The sequence below is a fragment of the Nelumbo lutea genome, chromosome 6 (genome assembly GCF_056320005.1).
Source record: "Nelumbo lutea isolate HS-2025 chromosome 6, American lotus-T2T, whole genome shotgun sequence".
In the NCBI taxonomy this organism is placed as follows: Eukaryota; Viridiplantae; Streptophyta; class Magnoliopsida; order Proteales; family Nelumbonaceae; genus Nelumbo; species Nelumbo lutea.
In genome coordinates, this window is record NC_142689.1 from 24,305,257 (window position 1) to 24,331,139 (window position 25,883).

Here is a 25,883-nt window from a genome sequence, read left to right on the forward strand (position 1 = left end):
CTAAGTGGAAGACAGCTATGCAGGAAGAGATGGCAGTTTTGATTAAGAATCAGACATGGGACATTGTGGATCTACCAGAAGGCAAGGAGACAGTTAGATGTAGATGGGTTACACAGTAAAATATAAGGCAAATGGAAGTATAGAAAGGTACAAGGCAAGACTTGTTGCAAAAGGGTACACACAGACCTATGGCATTGATTACTTAGAGACATTTGCACCAGTTGCAAATATGACCTCTGTTTGGATACTTCTTTCTCTTGTTGCCTCATACTCTTGGCCCTTGTTTCAACTTGATGTGAAGAATGCTTTCCTAAATGGGGATCTGAAAGAGGAGTGTATATGGATCTTCCTGCTAGCTTTTACAATGATACTGAAAAGGGAAAGGTATGCAGGCTTAAGAAGTCACTTTATGGCTTGAAACAATCTCCCAGAGCATGATTTGACAGATTCAGAAAGGCCTTGATTGCTTTTGGCTACACTCAGACTCAATCCGATCACACCTTGTTTGTGAAGAGAAGGGGATCTTTGGTGTCAGTCCTAATTGTTTATGTGGATGATATTGTTGTCACGGGGAATGATCCGAGTGAGATTGATGGTCTGAAAAGGAACCTACATAAAGAATTTGAAATTAAGGATCTTAGAGAACTGAGATACTTCTTAGGCATTGAAGTTGCAAGATCAAAACATGGAATTTTTCTCTCTCAAAGGAAGTATGTCTTGGATCTTCTTCAAGAGACAAGGAAGCTTGGAACAAAGGCAATCAGCACCCCTATTGATCATAACCATAAAATCAATGCATCAAAAGGTGAACTAGTAAAGGACATTGGGAGATATCAGAGACTTGTGGATCGGCTGTTATACTTGTGCATGACAAGACCAGACATTTCCTATGCAGTAAGTATAGTAAGTCAATACATGCATGCTCCACGAGTCCAGCATTGGGAGGCAGTTGACAGGATTCTTGCTTATCTAAAGGGACACCTGGACAGAGGCGTATTGTTTACTGATCATGGACAGTTGAAACTAAAGGCTTATACAGATGCAGATTGGGCAGGATGCCTCAATGACAGGAGATCAACTTCAAGAGTGTGCACCCTTGTTGGGGGTAACCTTGTCTCATGGAAGAGTAAGAAACAAACAGTGGTGGCAAGATCCAGTGTTGAAGCCGAATACAGGATCATGGCACATGGAGTTTCAAAACTTCTCTAGATCCGTTCCCTGTTAGAAGAAATTGGTGTATAGGCAGAAAAACCTATGATGCTATACTGTGATAACCAGGCAGCAATTAGCATTGCCCACAACCCAGTCCAGCATAACCGAACTAAGCACATTGAAATGGATAGACATTTTATCAAAGAAAGGGTAACTTCTAGAGAAGTTTGTCTTCCATACATTACTTCTGATCTGCAGCTCGCTGATGTTCTCACAAAAGGTGTTGCAAAGAACAAATTAGACCATGATCTACGCAAGTTGGGAATGTGTCACATTTTCTCCCAACTTGAGGGGGAGTGTTGAGTTGGTCCGAGTTGTTTTTTATTTTGTTAGGAAGTTGTTGGGCTTTATGCCCATTAGTTTTTGTTTTTATAAGTTGTGACTATTCAGCTATATTAGTAGCCACCCTACCAAGGGCATCCTTGTAATATCTCATCCTTTAAGTTAAGTATAAATATAATGAGAGGTTGGTGGCTAGGGTTAATTTACAATCCTGGTTGACTTCCTACTATTTTCTTCTCTACTGTTGAAATCTTCATCTTCCTCCTCTTTCCTTTTACAAGAAACTCGACTAAATCTGCAACTAGTGATTTCTACTAAGACTTCCCAACAGAAACCACTAACTCTAGAAGGAATAGGCTTGTTCCAAACCTCCTTAACCAGAAAAACCATCACTGAACTGTCAAAAGGATGGGTCAAGGCCAAGAAGAAAGAAGCACGGGACAAGGAACCTGAAGAATCAACATACCAGATCCTATAATCTGACTTTGAAGGGTTCAAGAATACACCATCCAAATAATCAAGTAAAACTGAAACACTGCTCAACTCAGCATCCTTGAGACCCCTTCTAAACCCTACTCCAGGAAGAGACTGCACTTGAGCAAGAAGGTAACAAGAAGGAAGACATAGGCTCATCTTTTTTGCCTCACAGCTCAAATACATTGCAAAAATATTAATGATACTTTCATTGATAAATTATACATCTAAGATTTTAAGTTTTAGAATATCACTGAAACTTTCTAATATTTTGAAAATTTTTCCCTGAAAGAACAAATAGGAATTCTGTAGTTAATGATCGATTTACTACCCTAAATGTGATTCATGTATTAAGTCACTAAGATTTAAATTTTAGAAGACCACTGAGACTTTCTGATATTATGTTAAATTCGCTGAAGCTTTTTGAAAATTTTTTCCTTAAAGGACAAATAGAACTTTCATGGTTGACAATCAACTTAATATCCTACATATGATTCATGTACTAATTCACTATATTTCAAAAAAAAAAAAAAACTACAAAAGATGTTTCTTAATCTAATGAAAACATATAGTTAAAACAAGCCAAATGGCAATTGAATGAAAGACATATAGAAGAGAAGATGGCTAAAAGACAAAGGGATACAGATAAATGCCTTATTTGATTTTTTTTTTAGTCTTAAATGTAAAATTATACTTCTTATAACAATCTATGAAACTTTATGAACAAATTTATACTTTTAGTGTGTTTCTCTACTTCATCAGATCTTTTCAAACATTTAACACAATGAGATGGATGATATTTCAAAAGATCATTCTCAATTTGTGAATTTAGGCACACAACTTTGATATCATAATAAGGAATTTTACTTACAAAGAGGGCTAGCAAAAAGATATGCACATTCTGAATATACATAAAGCAGGAGTTAACAAATAAGCATGATAGTCCTTTTTCTTTGATCAGTAAAACTGAACATCATTTTTTTCTTTTTTAAGCAAAGGAGATTTCACCTCATTGCTCTACAGAAAATCTATAGACTAGAGCATTATGAATTAATCACAAATATGCTAACACTTTACTTCCCTCCCTCCACCACACCCACGCTTCCATCCCCCTTTAGCCACAAAAAAGAAAAGCACACAAATCTATAGAGATATATTCAAAAGTAACCACTCATCTTAAGTGATGGATGACTCAGAAATTCAATTGGCACTACCTCTTCTTCCAGCAATTTCCTCCTACATTCTTCCTCCTTACGTTTTTCTTCTTCAAGGGCTGCTTCTCTGGCAGCTTGTTCTGCTAAACGGCGAGCTTCAGCTTCCTGCATGGCCTTCAATTCTTTTTCTCTATCTGCTTGTAGTGATGCAAGATATTCATCATCCTGCAAGCATGGTTTTGTCATTAATGGTACCACAAATTATAACATAAATATAAACATTGTCACTCAAAAGGAAAGGAAGACCTGTTGTTCTCGTAGTAAACGCTGTGCTGCCAATGTGGGGGATGGAGGACGGGGTACACGCCGAGGGTAAGGACCCATATCTCTAGAAAAATGATAAGCAGTTCCCTCAGGAATTCCACCAAAAAGTGCAGCCTCAAGCATAACTGCTTCATCATGTTCCTCTGAAGATATACCTCCCCACTTCATCCCAATAAGAATGTAAGATGGTCAGCTAGTATACACATATTAAAAGCCTGAATGTGCAATTTAGTACTGAAAAATGACCATACATATGGAAGATACCTCATCTGAGTGGAAAGTGTTTCCATTACGTTGTGGATGAGAACCAACATGTTGCAGTCCTGGACTTGAAGGTGGACTATCAGCAATTTCTTGAACCTCTGTTGCAGAATCCACATATCCTGATGAGACCCGTCTTGATCTGTGCCTCACCAATGGCAGTTCTTCCACATCCTCAGCCTCATCTTGGAGAGATGAGCTTCCTGCCTCCAGATTAAATTGGCCAGAGGTTCCCCTGTTAAAGGAACCAAACCCTTGCCTCCACCAGAGAAAAGAAAACCACAAATCAAGAACGCAAATAGTGTAATAGAACACTACCCAAACCTTCAAACAAGATTAGATGCCTATAGATCAGTGTTATATGCAATGTTTTTAAAACCGTATGATTCAAATAGAATTGCAACTAAAAAGATTTAAATTACAAGATAAAACTATTCTTTGGAATTATCATATGATTTATGAGCAAATTGTTGAGTTGAATTGTGAGCCAGGACATGATCGAATCATATGATTTAGTATGACTACAGTTATAAAGAGTAAAAGACATTTCAAGACTTATTTTAAACTTTATTTTTATTTAATGAGGGGGTATGTGCATGTTACCAAACAGGTATGTTGATTTTTTTAGCTTCTTTCTCTTTTTGTGCTTCACATACATCACCTTTTTTGCTTCAACGTGAGAAATGCAACAATGACCTTTATGTGATATAAAAGGAGCTCCACCTAAATTTTTCTAGGACTTTCCTAACATTCAACATATGCCATGATTTTAGTAACAAAGTATTGCACTTTTTCTCATAGGTGGTTACATTATTGTTCTAAAACAGAACTTTAATGTAATTTTTTTAGCATATCTAAGCATGGTTAGTTTCGATGACTCTTTAGTTGTTCAGATTGACTCTGTTTTCTTGGCTATCCCAGTACATTACAGACTGTTCTCTAATAGAATCTTGTTTCGTCCACTTCTTATAACATCAGAAGCCAAAAAGTGAATAACATTCTTAATCCATATTGAGATTGCGAAAAATGTTTTGGCTTTCAACTTGGTACAATATTGTTCTCATTCTGAGATATTAAACTGAACTTGCAACACGAATATGAAAAAACTGTATGATTATTCTTGAATTATTCAGTTCTTATACAAGTTGTCTTGGTTTATTCAATTCTTGTTCACATGAAGATGACATAATTTTTTCTTGAATTATTCTATTCTACACGCCCTCTTTGTTGAAGCCCTTTGTTTTAGTGTTCTTTATGCATTTTGTCAGTAGAGATTAGAGAACAGTAACGTTTTTTTCTTTTTTTTTTCTTAACTCTGAAACAATTAAATGGTTGGCCATTAGTATAAATTTCCATTTTTTAAGAATTGTCACTAGTACATATTCATGTGATGCCTATAGCTGAAGTTGATGCAAAGACAAATTTCCAGTTTTTGAGAAATTCCAGTATCTCTTTATATTTTATGACTTCTAGAAAATTTAAAAAAAAAAAAAAACTATGATTTATGACACAATTTAATTCAAACCCCCTTTTAATTTACAATACAATTATGATTTTCCAAACATTGCTTATATGTGTACATGTGTGCAGAGCATAATGCATAAAGGCATAGAAACATGCACAAAAGCAATAAAAGATATACACCTTCCATTTGCCATTGTTACTGGTCCCAACTCTTCCACATCAGCTGGTCCAAAAATACTTGGTTGCTGTGCTGTTACGGCCAGCCCTTCTTGCTCGCGCAATGCTTTCTCTTGCTCCGCTGTCTAAAAACAAATCATGTTCAAAGGGGAGCATTAATATGGAAACAGGGAATGCAAAAATGAAAACAAATGGCAAAATTGAAGAACCTTCAACGACAATGAAACTGCACGTTCAAAGTCAGCATCTTCCAGGTGAGACTGTCTTGGCTCAATACCAGGACCAGATGAGTCCTGCATCAAGTTAGAAAAAGGTCAAGATAAAATGGGGAAGTGGAAAACAATGGCCATGGTTACTTTTACATACATTGGGAGAACTTTGTTGATTGGGGTAGCGCTCTTGAATCTCCCGCTTAGAAGCTTCAATGGCAGCTTGTAACATTTCTTCTTCTATATCATTATTGTCAGTCATACTGTCTACCGCAGGAGCACTCGGTCTGTAATCACTCTGATGAAGACTGCCAGCTGAAAAGTTATGTTGTCTTTCATTCTGACCTGCAATATGGTCAGGAAGAGCAGTAGGAATATCTTCATTCTCTTCATCATCAATTATGACATTGCCACGAATTTCTGGGCCATGAGCATGAGCAGTTCCAGTGACATCCTCAATGGTAGGCCCAGATCCAGAATAACCAGCCTGGTTACTCCCATCCTTGACCTCTATGGGAATCTCCCTGACCTCTTTTGGATGAGAAACAAAGGGTGCATGGCTGGGAAAATTATCCCCCCCCTCAAAAAGGCTTCTATTCAACTGGCTCAAATGTCTAAAAGCAGATAAAAGCGGAGAAGGTCCCTCTTGTTCAACTTCATGAGGATCATCTATGTCCATGAAATCATTTTGATGAGCAGGTGCAGATGCTTGGCGTGTGCTGGAAAATCACAAGTTAAGAACTTAGGAAAGAGAAGGTGTGTATCAAGGGGCCAGACGAAGAAGAAAGTCACAATGTTACATACGTATTTCTATCCCCTTCATTGAAATGTGCATTGATTGCTTCATTGAGATCACCACCATGTTCCTGATTATTAATCAGATGTATAAGAATGAAGAAATTTTATGTAAAGTTACCAACAAGAAGCTATATAACATCAGAATGATAAAACAAAATGGTCAACAACAAAGAATGTTGAGCAGATTGGAAGGTATAAAAGTAAGGACAGGCATGTGACAGATGTTTTGTAAAAGAAAAAGCCAATCACAAGAAGTAAACAATGTAATAACCATGGTTCAAAGTATCACAACATGCCGGTGTGCATCATACAATACATATCAGTTTTCAGGGTCATCAATATGTGAAATACTTAGAACCAGGTTTATTTAATAGTTTTAAATTATAATAATCATGATAATATACATTACAAAGTATGGAACTGAAAAACTAAAAAAAAATAAGTATCAAGCTGATTAGATGCTTGACACTCAAAAAATTAAGTATCAAGTATCTCAATACTCTGAATGATGGCGATAACAGCATCTTCAGATCTATTACCCTTACCGAATATTAGGTAGATAACACTTCAAAAGGACCAAACCTGTTAGACTAGGAGTTAAAGAAAAAGATCTAGAAACAGCAATTCTTTTTCACTAGAAACAAAAATATGATAACCATGGTTCTAAGTATCGCAATATTGGTGTGTATCATACAATATGTATCGGTTTTCAAGGTCATCAATATGAGTACTGATCTGCTGACCACAACTCCCGAATCCCAATGTGTGGCTGGGTGAACGTGGCCAGCAATGCGTTGTGGTCAGCAGATCTGGATTTCATCAATACATGAAATACTTAAAACCAAGTTTATTTAATAGTTTTAAATTATAATAATCATGATAATATACATAATTACATACTTACAAAGTATGGAACTGAAAAACTAAAAAAAAATAAGTATCGAGCTGATAAGACACTTGATGATCAAAAAAGTGAGTACCAAGCATATTGATACTTTGAACTATGGTGATAACAGCATCTTCAAGTCCACTACCTTTACATAACATTGTACTTTGACACCATAGTTTTCAAGGCATCTAGGCGATATTGGGCGACACTGGGGCACCTAGGCAATAAAAATTTTATAATATAAAAAACTAGCTTTACTAACTTTTGGTTAGCTCCCTAGTTTTGCATACCATTCAGCATGTATATTATGTGAAAAAATAGCAATTCTTTTTTTATCAGAAACACAGAAATGGTTTCATTAATAAAAAATAGCCATGAGTACAACAAGAGGTTGTGAAAAAAGAAGAAAAGCACAGCTATGGAAAAGCTGACCCCACCCAGATATTAGTATATTACAATTGAGCCCAATACAATTGAGTCCTGTGTACCCCTTGCTTAGCTAGACCATCTGCCAAGCTGTTGGCAGTTCTTCTCACCCACTTAACTCTGATAGTCAAGTCCTTTGCTAACCATTTAAAATGCCTGAAGTCATTCCTCAGATGCCATGTCACCCCCTCTCCTTCCTTCAGCCAGTCCACAACAGTTCCCAAATCACTCTCAATGACTAGGTTATCGATACCCAACTCCTTTGCCTTCTCGGCCCCATATAATGCAGCTAATAGTTCTGCTCTTACCACATCACCTTGTTCAGAAGGCCCCAAGTATAAGGCTATGATGTTTCCTTCCCCATCCCTAATTACCCACCCCCCCATGCCTGAGGGGTCCGGGTTACCCAAACAACTCCCATCAAAATTCAGTTTCTTCTAGTCGCATAATGGGGGTGACCACATCTCAGCAGGTTTCTGTCTTCCAGAGGATGAAACAACAATAACAGTCCATGCCCCAAAAAAGTCTTCAACCTTAAAGTCTGAAAACAGTTTCAAACTTTTTTTTTATGAGTAAAACAGTTTCTAACGTTTTGCCCATTGTGTCACTCTCAAGGTTATGACTTCCACCAAGGCTTCCTTACCCCTTTCTCTTTCTTCAAATATTCTTGAATTTCTTCCCTTCCAAACTGTCCATAGTATCGCTGTTCTCGTACATCTCCCCAGGATCCTACCCCTCCTTTTAGTACAGCTAAAAACAGGAAGGCTAAGCAATCCTTCCAACCTGTCAGGAAGAGACCAAAGGCATCCAAAGAGGGAGAAAAACCAATTCCAAATAAAGCTAACAAGAGAGCAAGAGATAAGGAGATGAAAGGTAGTTTCACCACTTAACTTGCACATAACGCATCAGCTGGGGGACAAACACCAAGTTGGTCTTTTTCTTTGAAGCAAGTCACAAGTATTAATACAGCCATGAAACACTTCCCAATAGAAAGAACTGATTTTTGGGGGAATGGGAAAGCACCAAATTTCCTTATATGGGAAAGGAGAGGACGAAGTGGCAACCAAAGAATTGAAGAAAGATTTATAAGAGAACAGACCATCAGAGTTTAAGCCCCAAACCCTGGAATCCATACCCCCTTCACCCAAAAAAATTCAACATGCCAAGCAACTCAGACACAATAGGGATTTCAGCTTCTCTAAGGTTCCTGTTAAAGCCAAAGTTCCAATTCAACCCAGAAGGATGAAGCTGTTGGGTCAAAAAATCAGATATAGGTCTACCCTTTAAAACTGAACAGATCACAAAGAGAAGAAAATCTCTCATCCGAAGGGACATCCCCAACCCAAACATCCTCCCAAAACCTTTTTTTTTTTTGAGAAAAAGTAAGGTAATTGTATTAATGAGTATAACTGTAAAACATAACACCCTTCAGTCCACAAAAACTCCATGTACAGCCAGAAACTATACAAAAAGCCAACAAAAACTAGTCTCTCCGGAATACATACAAGAGACCCCCAAGGCCCCAACTAAATCAAGTAAAAAAACCCAGATCAAAATATTGATGGTGTTGGATATGCTTAAAAGAGTCCTTGGCTTACAGCCAGGAATGTATAGTAGCCATTGCCCGAACCACCAACTCATCTAAGGAGCACCTTTGACCTTCAAAAATCCTACTATGTCTTTCTTTCCACAGGACCCAGCACACTACATGAGGGATCATACACCACAGAACCTTACCCCTGCTGCTTAAGCCCGTCAACTTCCAAGAGAAAAGCAGGTCAGCTAAAGATTTGGGGCAGCACCACCTAACATTTAACAGGGAGCAGAAATGACTGAACAGCAGATGGGCAACCTCACAATGAATAAGATTCATCTTCTCCACTACACATCACACATCTTATGGAGGGCAGCACCAGACCCCTCCTGATTAGCTGCTCCTTGGAAAGACATTTACCATGAACTGCTGTCCAGACCAAGAAGGAGATTTTAGTAGGAATGTGAGGGAGCCAAATCTCTTTCCACGGAAAAGCCTGAGATGAACCAGCACTCAGTTTTAAATAAAAAGACTTCACTGAGAAAATCCCATCCCTAGTCCACTTCCAAATTCTGGAATCTTGCTGATTTGGATTCTGTTGATAGTCCTGAATTAATTGGAGCAACTCTAACAGATCAGAGACTTCCCAATCATTGAGATGCCTCCTAAACTTTGGACACCAGTATCCTGAGTTTCCACGCCACTAAAACTGATCTGCCACCATCACATCCCTGTCTTCTGCTATAAGGAATAGAGAAGGGACAGTCTCCATTAGAGAAGAACCATTGCACCAAGTGTCTCACCAGAAACTAATCTTGCTGCCATCCCCTAATTTTACCTAATCCCTTGGACAAAAAGAGGATAAACCTTCTCAATTCCTTTCCAAACTGAGCAACCAGCAGAAGTGGGTGTAGGTCCAGGGTCCCATCCATAGTTTCTAGTTCCAAACTTTTCCACAATTACCCAAAGCCAAGTCATACTTGACATGATTTAGGAAGGTAGGAAGAATCTCATGGGCCTTCTAGGGAGAAGCCAAGGTAGCTCTACAAAGACAACCAGCATCCCATTGCTAGATATGCCATGAACGCTTGCAACAACTTTGTGTCATAGCTTGTCATTCTTATTAGGGAATCACCAAAGCCATTCGCTAAGCAGAGCCATATTCTTCAGCTTGACACTACCAATTTCCAACCCCCCTTCTGCCTTTAATTTCACCACCTTGTCCCACCTAACCAAGTGATCTTTCTTCTTTTCCCCCAACTCCCAGAGAAAGTCCATCATGATTTTTTCAATTTTCCTCACTATCTCTTGGGGCATCCTAAACACTGACATGTAGTACACTAGAAGGTTTGCAAGGGTGGACTTAATAAGAGTTAACCTCCCCCCCCATCGATATATAGTTCCTTTTCCATCCAGCCAGCTGCTTCTCAATTCTTTCGAGCACAAGGGTCCAAAAAACTAGCCAATCTAGGGTCCAATATAACTTCCCTATTTGCCTTTTGTTTGACCAAGTAATCAGCCAAGGCATTTGCTGATCTCCCCACCCACTGTATTGTTATAAACATATTCCTTGTCAGCCACTTGAATTTCTTGAATTCATTCTTGTAACACCACACAACATCCTTATGATTCTTCACCCAATTAACAGTCGCTCTACACCCAATTCATTTGCATATTGCACTCCCTGTAATGGAAGCTATTAGTTCTGCCCTAACAAAATCCCCAAAACCCAAAAGGACCCAAGTAGAGAAAAACAACCTCTCCAATCTCGTTCCTCAAGACTCCTCCCATTCCAGGGAGCCTTGGTTTTCCCTAATACTCCCATCAAAATTCAGCTTCAGTGAACCTTCAGAAGAGGAAGCCTACTTGTAATTACCCTATTTTTAAAAGAGGCGCACCTTGCTACTGCTAACCAGTTTTTCCATAAGTCAGTAAAAGAGAATTGGTGGAAGAGTTCTACAATCTTTAACCAGTGTATTGCCCTATTTAGCACACATTCCTTCAAAGCTTGGTTACTCCTTTCCTTCTCTTGGAAAATTCTAGCTTTCCTTTCTTCCCAAATTGTCCAAATAAAAGCTGCTCTGGCACATCTCCACATAATTCTTCCTCTTGTTTGAGGCCAAGTGAAGGTAGAAGGGTTAAAGGTCATGTTTACTTCCACTGCCATATTCCACCCGCACCCAAACATTGAGAAAAGCCAATCCCATAACTCTGCAGTGATAGAATAGGAGATTAGTAAGTGGTAGCAATCCTCATCGTGAGATCATAGTTCAAAGTATCGACACGCCTCTGCGTATCGGCAGAGGCATATCAGTACTTAGATACACACGGAATTAGCTTTTTTTTAGTTTTTTTTTTCAATTTGTGCTTTTTGGGGAGTTAAAAAAGGGTGGGGTCCCGAAACACCTGTAAACAGGTGTTTCAGAAACCAAAAGATATGATAAGATATGCTCAATACGGGGCATATTGTATCGATTTTTTGAACCTTGTGTGAGATCTGCAAAGAGTACACTAGCTAGGTGAAAATACAAAAGAAAGGTCTTCTCTTTTGTAGGTTATCTAAGGTGTTTACTTTCCCATGGAACACTTCCCAACAAAAATCCATAATCTTAGGGGGAACCGGCCTACACCAAACTTCTTTGATAGGGAAAACCTGTTGAATGGGAGACTAGAAAAGGGACTTAAAGAAAGAAACACAGGAGAAAGTTCCATTGAGACTAGAAATCCAAACCCTTTTGTCTAGCATAGAAAGATCCAACCAAACCTTATCAAGGAGACAAAGCAAATTAGAAAGAATTTTGTGAATAGCCTCACAAGGTGTTGCCAAATTAGCCCTCCATGTTACACTAGTATCCCACCCACTCTCTGAACAGCCATGAATACACTCCACCACATCATGCCATAACCTCTCTCATTCCAGGGGCCACCACCAATAACTCAATTTAACTTCTTCAATCACCTTAGTTTGGTAATTCGTGAAAGGAAAATATTGAGGATGGCGCCCATAAAATTATAGCAGGAAGGGCAAAATGAAGAAGAAAATCCAAACAATTATGTGATAGGCAAATACCACTTGAGTAAAAAGGAAATTTATATAAAATATTACAAGGCCAACAATGTTGTATAGAGAAAAATGTTGAATAGTCATTCAAAGAACCCTCGGAGTAAAAGAGCATCGGTTGAAGCACCCATAAGATGTAATTTGTTATTGCAAGTTGAAGGGGCTAGATGGGCTAGGGTTCGAGTAAAAGAGCATTGGTTGAAGATAAGAAATGATTTAAGCACACGTGATTTAACAATGGATATGGCACTAAACTGAATGGAATGGCAAAACAGGATTCAAGTACCCAACTCCATATAGCTGGGACAAGGCTTAGATTATGGGCTAAAAGAAGTCAAACAAGAAGTTAAAGAGAAACAATATGAAAAATAAAAGCAATGAAAAATATGTCACAAGGAAGAGAACCAAGTAGGAACATGGCAGGTGCCTTAAATTTTGACAAATAGAAAAGTTCATTTCTGTTACCTTTTTTCACCTCAAAAGAAATCATGTTTTATATGAATAATGCATAATGTTGATTATAGCAGTGTTGTATACCTTTATATAAATTATATATGCCATCCACCATGTAAAAGGCCCTTTGGATTGTGAGATTGTCCAAGTGATCAATTCTCTAGTCTACGTCAGCCCTATGCACCATTTGGGGCTGAAATTTATTGCTTTGGGGCTGAAATTTGCTCCATGAATAGAGGATGACAAGACAAACATGTAGAGACCTCTTTAGTCCCACAACTAAATTGTCACATGGAAGATTTTTTATAATTTATAGGTCACCATATGACCCAACTAGAAGACTAATCCCCTCATGAAAAAACACTTGAAAGTATGACTGGATTAGAGTTCTAATCAAAAAGGAGAGAGAGAGAGACAGAGAGAGATTAGAATCAATAACAAGGGAAGATAGATGAGAGAGAATGAGAAAAGAGGGAATAAGGACAAAGAATCATCTTAGGAATGCATGTGCAACCCTATCCTTTATTATGTATATGATGTGAGTACAATAATAAAAGTACCCTGCTGCCTACTTCAAAGAAAGAAGCCTTTTTGGTGTTTGTCTCCTAACTGGTGTAGTCTTTGTAAAGCCAATGTGAGTCTTGTTACCCCTTATTTATCTCCTGCCCCTTTGTTTCTTCTATTTGGGTTGGGTTCTTTCTGTCTTTGGTGGTAGGTGGACTCTGCCCACCAAGTCTACAAAGCCTCTTTGATTCTTCTACTGGCAGCTGGACAAAAAAGAGGGGAAAATATTGTGGAGATGTACTAGAGCAGCAGTTTGTTGGACAGTTTGGGACGAAAGAAACAAAAGAACTTTTGCTGAAAAAAGAGAAAAGCAGAAAGACAATCATAGAAGTGATCATTTCTGGGGCGATACATTGGGTAAAAACAGTGAGATATTCAAGGACATTCATACAGAGACATTGCTAAACAACTGAAAGGAAGTGGCAGCATCAGCCCAAAGCAGAAGTGCCGCTCAACCTCTATGGTCTCCACCTTGTGCAGATTTTGTTAAGCTAAACTTTGATGGAAGCAATGAAGGTAACCCTGGTCCATCAGGGATTGGTGGAGTTTTTAGGATGGACTATGGAGGAAGGTTCAATCATAGCTTTGTTCTCAGGCCCAATTGGTGTGGGGAACTCATTGCATGCAGAAATTATGGTTTTGATGGAAAGTGTGAACTAAGGAATGAAGTGTTAACAAGCTGATCATTGAAGGAGATTCTAAAGTGGTAATAGGTTGGTTAGGGAAGGAAGGTGACGGATTGTGGACATACATTAATGAACGAAGACACTTCATGTGGCTAACTCAGGGTATGAGGTGAGAGTACAATGGGTAAAACCGTAAAAAGATGTGCGAATTCATTTGCAGATGCACTAGCTAAACAAGGGGTGGGAAGGAATCAGTTACTTTGGGCTACCTTGTAATGTTGTATCTTTTGGGGGAAGAGTTAGGAGAGTTTACCTCCCCCTACCATTGTAATTGACTATTTCTTCTTAATGAAACGTTAACATTATTGATCAAAAAAAGTACCCTGCTGCCTACTAATATAAGTACAGCTTGGAAAATAAGGCATATAAGAACATAGGATGACACATCAGCATACACAAGACAAGATCACAAGAGTAAACTTCTCAACAAAAACCTCAAAGATATAACAATTATATTTGTTGTACTTTGAATATATGGAGAAATACACTAGATACAAATTTTTCATTCATGATCTGTTGTCCAATCAGTGATGATTTTTTACATGTATATAAACATAAAAAGTGATAACTCCACCGATGTGAATTTGTCTTGCACTACTGGTCCCAAGCCTGAATAAAGGACTGTTTCAGGTTGGCAGCTGGCACAAAACTTTTATGGTTATGGATCTTGAATTGCCTTTTTGTGCTCGTGCTAGGGCATCCCCAAAAATGATGCACTACACCTTAACATGGGTGTAGTGTCGAATGGGCAAGGGTATACTACAGCGTCCCTCAGAAGTTACAAGCCACAGTTATACTCAGTTGTGTCAGGAAATGGGCAAGGGTTCTCACGTCCTTTTGGACGAGGTGGGTAAATAAGTTGGTCCAATAAGCGCACAATTTAACAATCGACATGGCACTAAACAGAACAGAATGACGAGAAAAGATACACATAGCTGAGATTTAGATACATATGCATTTGGATTAAATGATTACATCTGACCAACCATACATAAACCAGTCGTTGTTGGTGTGAGATGCTAACCAGCATCTCGTTGTTGGTGTGAGAAAACCTAGCACCTCAGAAGATTTAGATACATATGCATTTGGATTAAATGATTACATCTGACCAACCATACATAAACCAGTCGTTGTTGCAGATACTCTGTTGAAAGACATTGAAAAATCCAAAATAAAACTACTTAGAAAATTGTGCAATTTAACATAGTGCATTCTCTTATTCTCTATTCCTCCCTGAATACAAATTCCCTGCTTCAGTTCCAATTCTATCATGCTAATCAGTAAGCACTCAGGCCATCCACACTTTTACCTTCCTAAATGCAGTCAAATGAATAAGCACAGGGCGAGTCAACTCCTATGTGGACCCATACGTGAAAGCTTGAGAGTGGGAATCATCAAGTCAGATTTTAACCTAGAATCGAGTACGGATTCTAGAGGCTGTTTTTCCTAGATGATGGAGGGAAAAAAGACTCCATTCACCTATAGCTTTATATAGTCACACTCCAAATCTCCTAATCCAATAACGAATTATTCCATTGCCTCGATTCATATGTTCTCCAAACCACGCAAACTTGCCAATCGCAGTAGAGCTAAACTGTCCATCGCCAATAAAATAGAGAATCCGCCACATGGATTTGTTACTACGCATTCAAAAATATGAAAAAAAATTATGATGTTAACATAAAACAAGCCTAAGATTGAGAACGAAAACCAGAAGACAGAACCAGAACACACTGAAAACATCCCAGGCAATGGTAAATTCCAAAGAAACGTAAACCCTAATAACATATTATAACACTCTCCCAATCAGAGTTAATATCAAATGAAATAGAACAAGGCTTCAATATTGAACCATAAACCCTAAACAATTTAAGAGAAAACAAAGGAATTCGAAATTGGAGGGGAATACATACTTCAAGCTTCTGCAACGCGACTGCCTCGGAGGCGCCGGTGATACTCATGAAAGTCTCGATTGCTTCTTGATTGGTTCTAGCCATTTTAGTCGGAATTCACGAAGACTTAAGCTGAAAGCTTACGCTGCAAATTCAGGACGAAGCGAAATTCCACAGTTCAAGAGGTTGCGTCGATGCTGAACTCCACTGCTTGTATTGAAATAATTAATATACGATGAGTGTGGAATGTTATAAGACTCCACTGAAGGGCGAACCTCTCTCTCTCTCTCTCTCTCTCTCTCTCTCTCTCTCTCTCTCTCTGCAACTTTCTCCAAGCTTCCAGTCTTTGGGGCTTTCACATATGGATTTTGAATGCGTTGATTTTTACTTGATAACTTGCAGCAAAAGGCAGCTGAGCTTTTTTTTTCTGGTAAGATGATGGCGAGTATGCACGTGTCGTACAAGTTAGCAGGGAGATAGAGGGACATGTCGAGGAGCTTTTGGTCATTGCGCATGAATGGACACGTGTCACCCTTTTGTTGATATCTCACTGCATCGGGTTAGGCATTTAAGATGTGGGTCCTAAATCTCACATTACTTCCAGCGATTGGGATATCATCACTCCATCGAGCGGAGCAGGATTAATGGACTATCAAAGACAATGGAATCAATAATTTTCTTTACTCCCCTTTAATCTCTTTCTCCACATTAATTGTGGGCATTCTTAAAAGTAGATGCGAGCTGTTTTTGAAATCACTTGCTTGGGAAGAAACCTGGATTCATGAGCATTCCTAATGTGACATTAGCGGGAATCCGTGTGCCATGTACGAGATTTATTAAGATAAAGTGAAATAATAGAATTTGATCATTATTATAACGAAGATATACAATATTGTGTAAAATAATTAATTTTTATTTTAATAATTTATTATAAAAATAATTTAGTAATTTAGATTAATTATGTTAATAAGTCTTAACAAAAAATAATAAAATACTCCTAATGATGCATGTTAGCATTCCCAACATTGCTCCCTATATCATGTACCGCTAATAATCAAACTTGCAACTGCTCCATTAGAGCTAGAAGAACCCTTTTCTTCTTCTCTATTAGATTTAAAACACCTAAAAGTGCTTGCCTCTCTCCAACCTATGTTCTTCTACCTTTACCTATTCTTCTTAGGGGTGTTCATTTTTTGTTCATCAACCAAAAACCGAACTGAATAGGCAAGTTCGGTTTAATTAATTTAGATAATGGTTCATTTTGGTTTTCGGTATTCAATAAATTCGATTTTCAGTTCGGTTTGGTAAAACTTTCCAATTGATATAATATTATATATAATTATTACTTGGTTTGGCTCTTCATCTTCCCATTTATATTTTCACACAAGTAAACAGACTAAACATACTGGGAAAAGAGACGTAGACTTTCCAGTTTATAGGCCTATAAATGGTATCTGAAAATTCAATTCCAAATTCGAGATTTGACTGAAACGATTTGAATTTGGATATTCGAATTGAATAAATAGTTGAATTTGAATTTAATTTTCATACCACTTATTTAATCATATCGAATTCGAATTTGACTTTATTCGATCCGATATATATCCAAACTAATTGTAATTACATATGTTAATATATTATATAAATTTACATGCATAACCCCATTGTATCTATGTTTCTTTAATAGATTAAATGTATAAAGGTAAAACAATTCTACCCTACACACATTCCAACAAATCTTCTCTCCCATTCGAAAATATGGCACATCCTCCAGATTTGAAAATCCAACTCTAAACCCAAGACCAAAAGTCCCTAACCCTCATCATTGCCTTTGGCAAACAGAGTTGAGAAATCTTGTCGCTGCAACTTTCCTTCACAAAGTCTAGAGCTAATATCTTTGCATAGGCAAAATGGTGAACGAACAAGTTGAAGAAACCTATGCTATTGTAACATTTTTCACAAAGTTCAGTATTATTAGTAGTTTTTCAGCAAAGGCCGATGTCCACATTGAGGCCATTTTTGTCTAAGATGCAATTGTTGTCGGCGATTTGGCATGGATGACAACGAGCATTAGCAACAATGGTTGATCAACTTATCAACTAAGGTCTGAGTCCGACTTGTTCTTTTTGTTTTAATATTCTATAAATTTTGTAGTTTTTTTTATTTATTCTTTTGCTTAATCTTTACTATGGAATGGTTGTTGAATTTAGGTTTAGATTTGTCAAAATTGTAGCTACCATATTTTGATTCTAAGAAATATTTTTTGTATTTTAATTCACAAACATAAATAGGTGGTTTGTTTTTTGGGATTTGAACAACGAGATTTTGCTTCAAGTGCTCATCTTTCATTTATCCCCAATTTCTTTATTTTTATTAGAATTAGAATTTTATGTTGTATGCCAAACCTAAGCAGTTGAATTCAAATCGGTCGAATATTCGATTATTCACTCGAATTTGAATTCAATTATTGATTTTAAATATTTGACGAATATAGCATCAAATTTGAATCTTTACTTATGCAACCAAATTTGAATTCGGATATATATCTTGATTCACTTCGAATTTGATTCGTTTACACCCTTATCGGTTTCCATGGCAAACTTCCTAACTAGGAAAAGAGACCGTTAGACTTTCTAGTATCCACTTCCCACTTTTGTGGTTTCCAAAGTAGATTGCCAAACTGGGAAAAGAGACTCACTCAAACTAAACCAAGAGACTCATATAAGATATGCTAGGGACAACCGTCAACCAATATTGTGACTTTGTGACTCTGAAATAGATGAGGAAAAGAGGCACTCAAGTGGCGTTTGATTGCACTTTTCAAACGTATGAATTTGAAAATGTTGCTTTTTCATATGCCACCTTTGTTTGGTGTTGCACATGAAATACGTTCTAAAAAGTTTTTTTTTTCATATCTAAAATTTTAAGACTCAAGCCCATCACTTAACGCGTTCAAACGTGTTTCAAGTGTGACCTAAAGTAAAAAATATCGCTCCCCATTCGACCTCTCTCAGTCGTCTTTGTACATCTCTCTCTCTATCTCTATCTCTATCTCTCTGCCCTGTCTTGCAATGGTGATTATCTCTTTCGCTTCCTCTATCTTTCTGCCACTGCCGCTGCAAGTTGCAGCATCTCTCTCTCTCTCTCTCCCCCCTCTCCCTCTCCCTCCCTCCCTCTCTATCTATCTATCTCTCTTCCCTTTCTACAAATTGTAGTGGTGGTTCTCTCTCTCTCTCTCTCTGTCTTCCCGCCACCACCATCGTCGCTGTAATTTGCAGCAATGGCAGTTTGGTGAGTAATATAACAATGACAATATTATTATTATTATTACTATTACTATTAGTAGTAATAGTAGTAACTAGTATTAGTATTATTAATTATTTTAATATTTTTATAGTCATTAATTATTTTCTTTTAATTTTAATAATTTCATTTATTAGTAATTATTAATTTTTTATTTTTTATTTGTATTGTTTCAACATTATTTTAATATTGAAATTTATTTTTTATGAGATAATGCAAATTGAACTCAACATTTCCAAATAGTATGTTATGGGGGTAAAATAGTAAAACCAGTAAATTTCATATGGTAAAGGGTTGATCCAACACAAACAAGCTTATGGATTAAGAGCCTCTAAAAAGTAAAAAAACACATATGCTTCCTTTTAGGTTTCAGACACAAAAAATATCTTTTTAACTTTTTCAGATATGAAATTTCAGATTTATCAAATGCCACCTCACATACTCAAACTGAACTGACAAGATTCTTAGAGTGGGGACAACCAGTATTGTTACTCTATGAAAAAGGAGAAAAGGAGACTTAGACTGAACCGAGTGACTCATAAGAGGGACTGTGAATTCACATTTCTATTTTCCCGTGGTTTTCAATATTGTTTATTATTTATTGGTTTTATACTTATAGGTTGTTTTTTTTTTTGTGTGTTGTTCAAGCTCACTCTTTTAAATTTCTATCAACACCATGTCAATAATGAACATAAATGCAGCTCTACTTACTTATTGCATTATATAAACTATAGTTTTTTTTTTTTTTGTTAGAATATAAACTCTAGTTAACTTTCTCAAAAGTCAAAACTATGATTGCTGCAAATTTGTACTGTTCCCTTGCTGTTTCTATTAAATTTGCATTTTTGACTTAACTTGCTTTGCAATTTGCATACTCCTTTTTTATAATATAATAAAATGTAGTCATTTGTAATTTATTTGAACTTGGTTTGTAAGTCACTTACTTGTTTTGCATATTCCTTTTTTTATAATAAAATGACAGTTGTTTCGCATAGTTGTCTCACTATCATTCATGTTATAAGTCATTGAGTTGTTTTTAAACGTCATTCTTCCTTGTTCATTGCTCTCATTTCTCAATATTTAGTCTCATCTCACGTAAAACCTCAATTATTTTCGATGGGTTTCGACTGAAGAATCTAATTTGTTGCTTTGATTAATCTTGAGTATTTTATTTTAGTTCCATTATACACTATTTAAAAAAAAAACAATACATATTGTTTTCCATTTATAGTTTTGTTTTAATACTTTGTAGCTAAATTCATTGGTTTCTTTGGGTTATAGTTACTATATTTAATTCATTGTTCCTTATATAATTGCATTATCTTATTCGCGATCGATTTTATTGTATAATAATAATTGATTTCCTATATTTAATTCCTTGTTCCTTATATAAGTGCATCTCTATTGTTTGCAATCCTATAGCCTATTTAGTTATTTCATTGATTTCAAGTTTCCAACTATATCAATAAGAGTTGCAATAGTGCAACTGAATTGAATTATCCAAGACTATGAAGTTTTCTTTATTAATTTCAACTCTATCAAGTTGTTTCATTGATTTCACATCTTTCCTAATTTATGAATCAATAATTTTTTTATTAATAATAGGCATGAATTCTACAAGACTATGAAGTTTTTTATTGATTTAAACTCTGTCAATTTATTTCGTTGGTTTTGCATCTTTTCTAATTTATGAATCATTAATTTTTTTATTAATAATAGGCATGAATTATGATATAATAATTTGGTCATTAAGGGTAATTTGTTGATGTGGCAATCATATTAGTTTTGCAAAGAAAAATTATACACCCATTAAGTTTACCATTTGTTATCTTTATAGGCTTTGACTAATTGGTCTTTATGCATTAAGCTTATTTTTTTATTAAACTAGTGTTTAATACTTTTTTTTTTCTTTTTGCATTAGATGTCTCAAGTTGGGGAAGGTGTAAATAAAGATCAAAATGCAATCAAGGTTGGCAATACAAATCATCCATCTCTAAGGCAACAAGAGAACAATGATGCAACCACAAAAGGGAAAGAAAAACATAAGAGGGCAAAAATGCAGGACATATCAGAGGTATGGGATCATTTCACTAGACTTGAGCCAGATGAACATGGGATTGTTAAGGCTATATGTAACTATTGCCCTTCGACTTATAATTGTGATCCGAAGTTAAATGGGACTAGTAACATTTGGAATCACATGAATAAATGTAAGAACTACCCTTACAAGACTTTCAATAATTCAAGACAAACACAACTCAACTATCAAGTGGGCACAACAGAGGGAGTAAGAGTACTCTTACATACCAAAAGTTTGATCTGGATGCTTTAAGAAAGGCCCTTGATCATATGGTAATTATTGATGAGCTACCCTTTAAATTTGTAGAGAATGAAGGGTTTAAACGCTTTTGTGGTCTTATGGAACCAAAATTTTGAGTCCCATCATGTGTCACAAATATTGCTATCAATTATATTTTAATAAAAAGCAAGGCTGAAGACTTTCATAAGGAAGCCAAGTCAAAGAATTTGCCTTACCATAGATACATGTATCTCATTGTGACAAATTAATTATATGATTCTCACAATTCATTTCATAGATAATGATCGAAAATTACATAAAAAACTTTTGAATTTTGTTTCAATCTTTAGTCACAAGGATGAGATTGATAAGGCAATTGAGAAGTGCCGCTTTGATTGGAAAATTGATAAGGTTTTTACCATTACCGTGGATAATGTGAGTTCTAACAATCAAGCCATTGCTTATATAAGGAAGAAAATTAACAATTGGGGGGTAGTGCATCAAATGGAAATTTTCTTCACATGAGGTTAGTTGCTCACTTTATTAACTTAATTGTCCAAGATTGCTTGAAATAATTGAATGATTCAATTGTGAAGGTAAGGCAAACAGTTAGGTATGTGAGGCAATCTCCATCTAGGTTACATAAATTCAAAGCTTGTATTGAAGAGGAGAAAATCCAATGTAAGAAATTGTTGCATCTTGATGTTTCCACTAGATGGAGTTCAACAAACATGTTGTTAGAGACTGCCCAAATGTTTCAAAGGTCATTTGAGAGGTTTGAAGAGCAAGATCCCTATTATGAAAGTGAACATAGGGAGAGGGAGGGAAAAGGGAAACCTAATGATGAAGATTAGGGTAATATAAGAAAATTGGTTACATTCTTAAAGAATTTCTATATTTTGGCATTGCATATTTCTAGATCTAGATATGTGACTTTCAATGGTTTTCTTCATGAGATTAAGAACCTTAATACCCTATTGCAATAATGTTGTAAAAGTGATGATCTTGATTTTAATTGTGCTAGATCCACGCTACAAACTGGAGCATGTGGTTAAAGAAATGTATATAGGTCCCATGGCTTTGGCAAAAGGTAAAAGAGGTGATTAACAATTTTTTTAATGAGTATAATAATGAAAATTCACCTATAAACAATCAATAAAGTGAAAAAAGTCCAATGTTCAAGTGTGGTGGATGATGAAGAACCATCACAAAAGGTGAAAATGCAAGATCATTACAAGAGGCTAAAGTCTACAAAAGATGGTGGGGATAGTAAATTAGAGTTGGTCAAGTATTTGGCTGAAAGTGAAGAGGATGATAATGATTATTTTGATATTTAGTGTTGGTAGAAGATTAATGCTCCTAGATTTTCTACACTTTCACAAATAGCACGTTATGTCTTAGCGATTCTCGTTTCCACTGTTGTTTATGAATCAACTTTTAGTGCGGGAGGGCATGTTCTTGATCCATTTAGGAGTCAAAGAACTCCTAAAATTGTGGTGGCTCTCATTTGTGCTCAAGATTGGCTTTGAAATTCTTATTTGCCCTATTATGAATAAAGCATGGATGAACTTGGATACCTTGAAAGAGGTAAATGGATTTGCTGTTTTTTTATCAATTTAAGATTTATAATAATCAAAATTTGCATCATTACTCTAACTTTGCAATTTGCACATATTCTTTACAAATTTAGGAAGCATTCGGTTGGAGACCTTTATTAATGATGTTTAGGGGTAGGATTTTTCCATTTGCAAGTTTGGTAAGTTTTGTAATTACCATTATTTATATGCCTTTGATAATTTGATTTTTTTTTGTTAATAAAATGCTGAATTTAGATATTATTTTGAACATTTCAGGTCTTCCTATTATGCTATTACAAAATTGGCTCTGGAGCATTGATTTATCATATGCAGTTTAGTAGACTTGTTGGTTGGATGCTTGCTTGTCTGGTTGTCTTGATTTCAATGGATAGTACCATTTTTTTATGGTTTTGAACTTTTATATACAGAACTTTTCATTTTCAGGATTAATTATTTTGGCATGACTTCATCATTTTATTAATGAAAAGTTTGGGTTATGTTGGGTAATACTAGTAGGTTGTTTTAACAGATTAAGCAAAAGTAAGTTGCATTGACATTGAGGTTCCCAGTTTGGGTTGCTCTGTTTCAAACCTCTAAGTTACTTCTGTTATTCAAACTAAATTATTTGCTACCCATGCAGGTTTTACTGGAACTTCAATAGTGGAATTTTGAAGAAGTCTGTATATGCACAGATGCCCAGCGAGTTTTAAGGGCTTTTTCAGTATCGTGTGGATATTCCTTGGTCCTACTAGTGGATTTTGTCTAAGACCAGGAATTTATTAATGAAATTTCGTAAAGTTAACTATTGTTATGTAAATAGAACTTTTAACAAACCAGCCCATGAGGTATCCCAAATAGTTAAGTCTCACTTTCTATTTTCTTTTGTAAGTTTAGACTATCTAGAAGGGATACCTAGGGTCGAGGACTTTGTTGTTCTCCATGCTCGTTAATATAGTATTTACCTTAAAAAAAATTATGGGCTTGCTCCCAATTGCAAGAAAGTGACTGAAAAGTCTGAAATAATTTTCAAACGGGCTTCTGTTGTGGGACTGATTTGATTAGATTGATATGGATTCCGTTGGGTCTTTATGATGCCCAGATGACTGGAAATTTGTTATTCAATTCATTCAATTAATTTCTTATCTTTCTATAGTACTGTGTCAACAACTAGCTCAGATAAGCCATGTGCAGATTGGCACGCCCTATGTTATTTATGGATAAAATCTTATTTTTTTATTTTTATTATTTTTTTTGGGGGGGGGGAGAATGACGGTTCAACCAAGGTCATAATTTTTAGGCCCAAAGTACAATTGGGGTAGGTGCCAACTTGAAATTGATGCCAATTCACGAGCGGGCATTGGTGCATAGATTGGGAGTATTTGACATTTTGAATGTTTATAGGTCCGCAGTGGGATTCAAAAATCTGCAATGGGCCTGTCCGTACTTCTCCGTTTTTTTCATAGAATAGTACTTTTAATTTTTGTGATTATTTAATTCAATATGTATAAGGTCCTATAATCTCATGATCTGAAATTTGAATTATTAAAAGGAAAAAAAGGTATATCTCTTAAACTACCCTTACTATTTATGACAATTAACTAATACTTCCCTTACCGTTAATGTTCCGTAATAAACTATTTAAATGTATTTCACGCAACTGTTATAATTTCCAAAAATACCCAACCTATCCTTATTATAACTTTCAGCACTAGCACTAGCACCGGCTTAGATGGAATATCTCATTGTCCCCTTTAGCACTGGCTCTAATGCACCAGCACTTGCATCTTTTTGCGCATTCTTTCGGTTGTTTATAAGCGGGGCAGACTGATTTTTGGTCTATTTCCATTTGGTTCGCGGAAGATCTACCCACCAAAAGTCAAAGTGTCGAAAAGACACGAGAAGCCCATTTTAGAAAGCTCCAAATGAAGTTTTTTGCATCTTTTGTGTCCTTTGACTGTCAAAGCTACAAGAAGATCTTTCCAAAAAGACTTGCCAAACCGGCCCTTAATTTCAACAGGGATGGTGGAGTCTATTCGCGATTCAAGATAGTCTCAACAAGATCATTGAAATGGGAACAACAGTGAAGCAGAAAATGGAATAAAAACAAGAAGAGAGTAAATCAAAACAACAAGTAGGGTTACAGTACCCAGTGGGCAATCAGTTGAAATGGTTCCAAATTCATCTTCAAAATTAGAAGCATTTGCCTCCTCATTGTTCGATTATCTGTTTACGAAGCACCTTGTTATAAACCTCAACCTTCTGCCTTTGCTAACAAGGGTGAGTAGGTGATGAATCCATCGCTCTACTACTTCAACTCTCAGTATCTTCCATTGCCATTAAAGAACTTGAAACCAATCAAACAATCAAGCCAAAACCGAATGACAACCACATATACAAAGATGAATGAGAAGACAAAGAAAAAGAAGAATAAAATACAAGAGAAAAGCTTGTTTCTCGATTAGAGATCCAACACTATCTTGAAACACAAAGAGACAAAATCAACAATACAGGGATGGCATCTCATCACCTAAATACAAGGACCAATGCATAGTGTTGGAGGTGGTGGTGGTGGCGCATGGATGTCGATTTGGGCAACAGCAACAACCATAGGGGGGTGTGTGTTTCGTCGCTGGAACTATTCAAAGATGAGCTCCACTACTCCGTCTTTGCATTTTCTGTTTTTTTAGGTAGCAACAGTATCCGAAGATGAGTTGATTCATAATCCTCGGCAGGAAAGGAAGATGTGCTATAGGATGCTGAGACGAGTTGTGTATCTCGCCACCCTCAAATACGAGCTCGACTACCTTGTCTTTGCATTTTTTGTTTTTTTTAATTAAATATCTT

The 25,883-nt window shown here is 36.4% G+C and overlaps 1 protein-coding gene across 2 annotated transcripts in view; it reads right to left on the bottom strand.

Annotated features, from left to right (window-relative positions):
• Window positions 1–16,311, bottom strand: part of SAY1 (Ubiquitin-like superfamily protein) — a 40,523-nt gene extending 24,212 nt beyond the window's left edge. The window contains exons 1-9 of one of the 2 annotated variants that reach the window (XM_088950333.1): window positions 15,882–16,306; window positions 15,278–15,608; window positions 6,362–6,423; window positions 5,715–6,276; window positions 5,558–5,641; window positions 5,352–5,473; window positions 3,711–3,966; window positions 3,429–3,608; window positions 3,183–3,347 (exon numbers count right to left, since the gene is read on the bottom strand). In XM_088950333.1, coding sequence (XP_088806459.1) covers window positions 3,183–3,347; window positions 3,429–3,608; window positions 3,711–3,966; window positions 5,352–5,473; window positions 5,558–5,641; window positions 5,715–6,236 — 1,329 coding nt within the window. In that variant the 5' untranslated portion in view covers window positions 6,237–6,276; window positions 6,362–6,423; window positions 15,278–15,608; window positions 15,882–16,306. Of the gene's footprint in view, window positions 1–3,182; window positions 3,348–3,428; window positions 3,609–3,710; window positions 3,967–5,351; window positions 5,474–5,557; window positions 5,642–5,714; window positions 6,277–6,361; window positions 6,424–15,277; window positions 15,609–15,881 lie in introns of both variants that reach the window. The other variant, XM_088950332.1, reaches the window with a different exon arrangement.
• Window positions 16,312–25,883: the final 9,572 nt, after the last annotated feature.